The sequence below is a fragment of the Monodon monoceros genome, unplaced genomic scaffold, assembly GCF_005190385.1.
Source record: "Monodon monoceros isolate NGI ecotype Baffin Bay Population unplaced genomic scaffold, NGI_Narwhal_1 Super_Scaffold_5, whole genome shotgun sequence".
NCBI classification, from domain to species: Eukaryota; Metazoa; Chordata; class Mammalia; order Artiodactyla; family Monodontidae; genus Monodon; species Monodon monoceros.
Genome location: NW_021703782.1, coordinates 78191405 through 78199792, shown reverse-complemented (window position 1 = coordinate 78199792; position 8388 = coordinate 78191405). Strand labels below are relative to the sequence as shown.

At 46.0% G+C, this 8388-nt stretch overlaps 1 protein-coding gene across 1 annotated transcript; it reads left to right on the top strand.

Moving 5' to 3' along the window:
• Positions 1 to 414: 414 nt before the first annotated feature.
• Positions 415 to 7413, top strand: ZBTB5 (zinc finger and BTB domain containing 5). The gene has a single exon (XM_029201322.1). It carries the CDS (start codon positions 5067 to 5069, stop codon positions 7095 to 7097), a length of 2031 nt encoding a protein of 676 aa, XP_029057155.1. The 5' UTR covers positions 415 to 5066; the 3' UTR covers positions 7098 to 7413.
• Positions 7414 to 8388: the final 975 nt, after the last annotated feature.

Below are 8388 nucleotides of genomic sequence, written 5' to 3'. Positions count from 1 at the left end.
TGTTTTGTTTTGTTTTTTTGAGGTACACAGGCCTCTCACTGTTGTGGCCTCTCCATTGTGGACCACAGGCTCCAGACGCACAGGCTTAGCGGCCATGGCTTACGGGCCCAGCTGCTCCGCGGCATGTGGGATCTTCCCGGACCGGGACACGAACCCGTGTCCCCTGCATCGGCAGGCAGACTCTCAACCACTGTGCCATCAGGGAAGCCCTACCATGTTTTTTAAAATTTCATTTAATATTGGGAATTCCCTGGCGGTCCAGTGGTTAGGACTTTGTTCTTTTACTGCTGAGGGCGTGGGTTGAATCCCTGGTCAGGGAACTAAGATCCCACAAGCCATGTGGTGTGGCAAAAAAAAAAAAAAAAACCCCAAAAAATTATTTTATAAAAGTTAAATATATGTATGTATTTATATTTTAGAAGCCACATCGTTCCATTAGGTTTAGAGCTAAAAAAATAGCAGTCTTCTGTCCCCCGTTTTTCCCCTCCAAATTCCCCCTCCTTAGAGGCAGCCACTTTCACTTGTTTTAGTTGTTTCGTCTGCTACTGCTTTCTGTATTTCCAAACAGCGTTCTTATATTACTATTTCTTGAGGTAGTATTTAAGACAGCATTTCTTGACTAATAGGGAAGATGAGAATTTAACTTTCTTACACCACTTCTCCTCTGCCTCCCCCCCCCACACGTATTGGCCTTCCCTTACCCTTCCAGTATCTCAAATTTGGCTCTGTAAACATTATTATGACTCTGTAAACAAAACACATAGGGTACGGCAACTAAACAACCATGTATTCTTCCTGGAGTTAATAACTGTCCCATTTAAAATTCTTCTTGGGCTTCCCTGGTGGTGCAGTGGTTGAGAGTCCGCCTGCCGATGCAGGGGACATGGGTTCGTGCCCCGGTCCGGGAAGATCCCACATGCCGCGGAGTGGCTAGGCCCGTGAGCCATGGCCACTGAGCCTGTGCGTCCGGAGCCTATGTGCCGCAACGGGAGAGGCCAAAACAGTGAGAGGTCTGCGTACCGCAAAAAAATAAAATAAAATTCTTCTTGTTTTTTTATGACCTATCTTCACATTTTCATGGAACTGTTAACTTCTTAGCGCTCTCAACTATGTCATGTGATCTCTCCATTCCTTTTTTCCCTTGGGGAACTCCTTGGAGTCCCTCATATTCCTGCTCCAGTCTGCTCCCCAGTCCTGCTGCCTAGCTCTCATTTCAGGCTTCAGCATCATCTTTCAAATTCTCTTTGCCTGTTTTCTAGGATGCGTGTGCAATTCCTATATTCTTCATCTTCCTTTTCTTGGTTTATTCCCAGCTTCCTGAAGCACAAGGTTTAATAGCTTCCTGAGAAGGGATATGTGGGAGGTAGACTTTTGCGTTCTTGCTTGTCTGGAAAATGCCGTAGTCTCCCCTTACAATTGATGTTTGACTGGGTATGGTCTAAGTTGGAAGTAATTTTCTCGGAGAATTTTAAAGAACCTTTTACCTTCCAGTATTGCTTTTGAGAAGTCTAATGCCAGTTTTATTCCTGATTCTTTGTTAACTCCCCCCACTTCAAACTTTCCAGATCTTTATCCCAGGTGTTTTAAAATGTCACTGTAATGAGCCAGGTGTGGGGATTTGTTCACTCATATTGCTGAGCACTTGGTGGACCTTTTTAGTGTGAATAAGTAACTTCTTCAGTTCTGAGAATTATTCTTTGTTATCATTCTCCCCATTTTGTCTTTTCTCTTTTTGTATTCAGACTTTGGGCTTCGTTAATTCTTTTTTTCTCTTGTTCATTCACTTTTATTTCTCCTTTGCCTTGTCTGTGACATTTCCTCAGCCATATTATTATCTTCCAACCCTTCTAGTAACTTAAAATTTTTTTTGCAATTTTAAACTTCCAATACTTTTTTTTGTTTCTGGAATATTTCTTTTCAAAAAAAATTAAAAACATTCTCTTCTTGTTTCATGGATATCGTATCTTAGCTCTCTGAGGATGTTAATTATAGGTGTTTTTCGCCCTTAGTTCTGTTTCTTCCAGATGCTTTTTGTTTGTTTAGGGCTCTGTCTTTCATGTTGCCAGAATCTTGGCTGTCTGTGCACAGACGCTGTACAGAAATACTGAGACAGTTATGGAGGAGAAAGAAAGAGTGCCTTTACTTCTTTGCCAGGCGAAGAGGGAACACAGTAGGCTAGCACCTCAAGAACTGTGCTCCCCTCCCTGGGGAATAGGGAGGTCTTATAGTCGGGGCTCATGGTCAGGGGTATGCAATAAGGACGAAGGCAGTAACAGTCTTGCATTCTTCTTCTGCAGAGTTTCAAAAGGATGGGGTTGCTGACAAGATTAGGATGTGTGCAGGGTCTCAGACGGTCTCCTAATCTTCTCCGGTCCCTTTAATCTTGCCTCAGGTGGTTTTGTGGCTGCTCCTCCCTTGATTAGCAACTGTTCGAATCTGCCCTTTGGAACTCAGGGAAGGTCATGGAGGCTGGAGTTTTGCCTACAAGAAATGGGGGACAAAAAAGCCTCCGTGCCTGGGAGCCCCATAGGGCCGCACTCGGTTTCAATGTTAGGGATTTTTCCCCTCCAGTTTGTGGTGCTTCTACCTGACTGATTGGAAGCTGAGTGAATGGGCCTTGAGGACTGGTGGGCTTCACTGTAGGGAAGTTTGATGGGGACCCAAGTGGTCTGTTGGAGGGATTCCCTGGGTATTTGAACCCTGGGCTGCTAGTCTTCTATTGGTGGGTGGGGTGGGTGGAATGTCTTACCTTCTAGTGCGGACTTTAACTTCATGCTCCAGCTGTGGGTTGTAGCAGCTCGTCGCAGCCTCGTGTCCTGAGTACAGAGTTTCTCTGGTTCAGCCACCAGAGCCCAGCAGGGGACTGCTGGCTTCTTTCCCGAAGAGGCTTTCCACACCCCCTCAGAGGCAGGCGCCCTTTCTTTGTCTCCTGTAGCACCTTGTACTTCCTACCACAGCACTTGCAATACTTTATTGTATTTGAATGTTGATTAGTCTGTCACCCCTGAGGGCAGAGATGGATCTGTCTTGATCATTTTATCTCTAGTGCCAGGCACGACTGTCTATCTGCATGTTTGTATCCTGGGGTGTAACCATTAGATTATGCCTCCCTCCCTCCCAGAGGACCAGAGGTTCCTTGGCTGGAGAGGATAAAACAGGGTTTTAAACTTTGTGGCTCCTTCAGCTTCTACAGTCTGTGGGCAGAAGGCACAGAGCAGCGCCACTTTGGGGGTTACTGACCCTGTTTTCTAACCATACAATGAGAGTGTGTCATGCGCACTAGTCAAGGAGTTAGACTTTGAATGAGCAGTCCTGTGGTTCCTAGGAAGTGCAGCAGTTTCTTAGGAGAGGACAAGCAAGTTCTTGTTGCTGATGAGTCCCAGAGATGAAGATGTAGCTATGTAATGATTCCAAACTCAGCTTTGGAAAGTGATCCACCCATAGTCCATGCGGTCTCTTCTTTATTCCCTTTTTAAATTTTAACATTTATAAAAAATTTCAAAAGTACAAAAAATAAGCTTTTGAAGCAAATGCTAGACATCATGTCATTTCATCTGTAAGTATTTCAGTATGTTATCTCTTTAAAAACTACTCTTGAAAAAAAAAATCAGAATGCCATTATCACACCTAAGGGGGAGAAAAACCTAGTAATTCTGTAGTATCACCAAAGATACATGTGATGTTCTAAGCAGTCGGTTGGGTTGGCTGTATAGAAGCCCTACAGGTGAAAATGGAGTCTGAGCAGATGGTTTTGGAGCTTGTTCATCTCTTGTTTTTCTTTCTTCTTCTTTTTTTCGAAGTTTAATTTATTGAGCTTTATTGAGGTCTATGTACATACCATAAAATTCCTTAAGTGTACAGTTCAAATACTTTTAGAGAATTTGATGTGTAGTCATCATACCCCAATTTTAGAACATTTCCATCATGCCCCCAGAAGTCCCCCTTCCCACTTGCGTCCTGCCCCGAGCCCAACCCCGGTCCCAGAAAACCACTAATCTACTCTCTGTCTCTATAGCTTTACCTTTTCTGTGCCACAGGTGTGGAACGTCCATTAGATTATTTTTTTATCGAATAGACTTCCAGCCAGTCCCCTTGTCTTGACATCATGTTCACTCCACTTCCCCTGGCACCTTGGCAGCCAGTTCTGAGCCTCTGGGTGGGTGGGGGTTTATATATGTCAGGTTGTTTTAGCCACTGCCAGTTTAGGATTCAGCTTTCTGGGCATGCTAAGTCAGTCAGCATGTATTCGTTTACCTGCTCACCAGCTTCCAAAATGCTATTGATATTTCTTTCCCATTCTTTTTTCCCTTGTGGGTTTTTACCTTTAAAACAACAACAAAACCAAAAAACTTTAAGGGTGGAGAGGGTGAATGCATGAGTGCAATCTACTACCATCTATAACTGGAAATCTTCCCCACTAATATTGATATGCCCTTTTTATTTATTTAAGGTTGCTAAAAGACTCTTTATAATTTCTTGGAGTTTATTTATTGTCCTCAGGGAGTGCAGAACTCTGACTTCTCAGGTATAGATAGATGTTGCATCACCCACACACTGGTCTTTTCTAACATGGACCCTAAGTGTTAAAAGTGGGTCATGTAAGGGTGAAGGGGAGGCTGTAAACAGCCTGTAGCTGATCTGTGTGTGTGTGCAGGCTTCCAGGGCTGTTAGCCGAATCAGCATTTGCTCCTTATTGGACAGGTGTTTAGTCTGCGTGCCCACCATCAGAAACATCACGAGCTTTGAAAGGTCCAAGCTTGGTCATTCATGCCTCCCTCTTTTTTTTAAGATTTTTTTTTTTTGATGTGGACCATTTTTTGTGTTTATTGAATGTTACATTGCTTCTTTTTTTTGTTTTGGTTTTTTGGATGCGTTTTGGTTTTTTGGAGGCATGTGGGATCTTAGCTCCCCGACCAGGGATCGAACCCACACCCGCCGCATTGGAAGGCGAAGTCTTAACCACTGGACCACCAGGGAAGTCCCCATGCCTCTCTTGTCGTCGCACCCTCTGTGCCCTTTGACTTAAGCTCTTCTGCGTCTTAACACTTTCTTTTTTTTATAGGATCATGGATTTTCCTGGCCACTTTGAACAGATCTTCCAGCAGCTGAACTACCAGAGACTTCACGGCCAGCTCTGTGATTGTGTCATTGTAGTGGGGAACAGACATTTCAAAGCCCACCGCTCGGTCCTAGCAGCATGCAGTACACATTTCCGAGCCCTGTTCTCTGTGGCAGAGGGAGATCAGACCATGAACATGATCCAGTTGGATAGCGAGGTAGTGACAGCGGAGGCCTTTGCCGCACTGATTGACATGATGTATACCTCCACCCTCATGCTGGGGGAGAGCAATGTTATGGATGTCTTATTGGCAGCCTCTCACCTGCACTTGAACTCTGTTGTTAAGGCATGTAAACATTACCTAACGACAAGGACGCTGCCCATGTCTCCCCCCACCGAGCGCGTTCAGGAGCAGAGCGCCCGCATGCAGCGCTCCTTTATGCTGCAGCAGCTGGGACTGAGCATCGTGAGCTCAGCCCTCAATTCCAACCAGAGTGGTGAGGAGCAGCCGGCCCCCATGAGCTCCTCGATGCGCAGTAACCTGGACCAGCGGACACCCTTCCCCATGAGACGCCTGCATAAGCGCAAGCAGTCTGCAGAGGAGCGGGCCAGACAGCGGCTCCGACCCACCCTAGATGAGTCTGCCATCTCCGACGTTACGCCAGAGAATGGGCCGGGGGTTCATTCTCGGGAGGAGTTCTTTTCACCAGATTCTCTGAAGATCGTGGATAACCCTAAAGCTGACGGGATGACCGACACCCAGGACGACAGCGCCATCATATTTGACCGGCCCTTTGCTGCTCAAGAAGATGCCCAGGTGCCCAGCCAGTCCGACAACAGCACCGGCAATGTGACCCAGCTCTCCATGGCCTCCCGCGCCACTCAGGTCGAGGCTAGTTTTGAGCAGGAAGCCACACCTGAGAAAAGTGGTTTTCAGTGTGAAAACCCTGAGGCTGGCCTTGGTGAGAAGGAGCACATGAGAGTGGTGGTTAAATCTGAGCCCCTGAGCTCTCCTGAGCCTCAGGATGAAGTGAGCGACGTGACCTCCCAAGCGGAAGGCAGCGAATCGGTGGAGGTGGAGGGAGTGGTGGTCAGTGCCGAGAAGATAGACCTCAGCCCCGAGAGCAGCGACCGGAGTTTTTCAGATCCCCAGTCTAGTACTGACCGGGTAGGAGACATCCATATTTTGGAAGTCACAAATAACCTAGAACATAAATCCACTTTTAGCATTTCAAATTTTCTTAACAAGAGCAGAGGAAGTAACTTTAGTGCAAATCAGAACAATGACGATAATATCCCAAACACCACTAGTGACTGCAGGCTGGAGGGGGAGGCCCCTTATTTGTTGAGTCCAGAGGCTGGGCCTGCAGGCGGGCCCTCCTCAGCCCCTGGCTCTCACATGGAGAACCCGTTCAGCGAGCCCACAGATGCTCACTTCGTCAGGCCTATGCAGGAAGTGATGGGCCTGCCATGTGTGCAGACCTCAGGCTACCAAGGAGGAGAACAGTTTGGGATGGATTTTTCCAGGTCTGGTTTGGGGTTGCATTCCTCCTTCTCCAGGGTAATGATGAGCTCCCCTAGAGGTGGAGCCAGTAACTTTCCATACTACCGCCGCATAGCTCCCAAAATGCCAGTGGTAACGTCAGTCAGGAGCTCACAGATCCCAGAGAACTCTGCCAGTTCCCAGCTAATGATGAACGCGGCCACATCCTCATTTGAAAATGGCCACCCTTCGCAGCCTGGCCCCCCGCAGTTGACGAGGGCATCTGCTGACGTCCTGTCAAAGTGCAAGAAGGCCTTATCGGAGCACAACGTCTTAGTCGTAGAGGGGGCTCGCAAGTATGCCTGCAAAATCTGCTGCAAGACTTTCCTGACCTTGACAGATTGCAAGAAGCACATCCGTGTTCACACAGGTGAAAAACCCTACGCCTGCCTCAAGTGCGGCAAGAGGTTCAGTCAGTCCAGCCACCTGTACAAACACTCGAAGACCACCTGCCTGCGCTGGCAGAGCAGCAACCTTCCCAGCACTTTGCTCTAACCCGACCTCTTGAGATAATGCTGAGGCCAGTATCAGGACCTAAACTACAGTCTCTCTTGGTTGGTGGTTAATGCCGTTGGGTTTGAGGCTTCAGGCTGCGAATGGCTCATGCAAATTTCGATGACTAATAAATGGAGAATTAATAGGTGTAGTGCTTGTACTGCTACATTTCTGAGTGAAATGTACGCTTTCAGAGAAGGGATCCAATCCCTGAAACCAAGTTCTTCCTTAGGGTTGAGTAATGCAGTCAGAAAGTAGTTTGGAATTGATGTCATTAACAGTGGCACATTTGACAATTAAAAATTGAAGTGCAAAAGTTTTTTTTAGCAATTTTTGTAAAACTCTGAAGCATTTAAATTTCCTATATACCTTCTGATGAGATTATATACCTGTACAGCGATGCAAGATAAACTTAAGTGTAACCAGTGGCAACTTTGTGCCTGTCTAAAAGGAAGGCCCTTGAGGACATACCTGTCTGCCAAAAATGCTTTAAAGTTTATCATGAGCTAGTCCTAGGCTTCAGAAAATACTGTATTTTTTATTTTTGTCTGATTTGCAGTCACAGACACTGCACTTTCATGGTGCTGACACTGGGTCCAGAGCGAGCATTCTCTGGACTATTAGGTGTATATATACTTTTGAAAACATCACTGTTTGTTACATAGATGTTTTAACAATTTTTCCTGGTTTTAAAAACAAAGTTGTAAAAGGAGTATGTACTTATAGGGAGCAACAAGTAAGGTATTGTTTCTGTATGTGCTGTTTTAGCAGTATTTTAACCAACTTGTAATATATATGTTACAGTTCCATGTTTGGAAGTCAGAAAAGAGCTAGTGTTTGTCTTTGTTCTGATGGTGTGGAGTCCTGTTTAGTGAGATCTTTTATGGCGCATTTACCCTTTGTTCCGTGCAGATTTCGGGGGCTGGTGCAGCCTGACACATCTCACCCAACGACAAACCCGTTGTCCGCTTCACTTCTTCACATTCATGCCACATATGGCATCTTTCCCGGGCCTAGATTACTGTTTTCAGGTAAAAACTAACCAAAAGTGAAATCAACCCCCCTCCATCGTGGGTTTTATTACTGTTCTATACTATCGTTTTAAAGTACAGACCCTGAACTTTTGTTGTTGCCCCAACCCAATACTGAATGTTTGAAATCCAAATGCAGCAGTATTCATGGGTAAATTAAATGGGTTGGGCAGCCCAGAGCATAGAAGTCACCAAGCAGCATCTGAGACAGTTTGAGGAGACATCTGGGTGACTGCCCTGGGCCTCCCTGGACCCCACTG

Excerpts from the sequence above, each read along its gene's own strand:
- ZBTB5 (XM_029201322.1), top strand. The coding sequence starts at position 5,067 with ATGGATTTTCCTGGCCACTTTGAACAGATCTTCCAGCAGCTGAACTAC.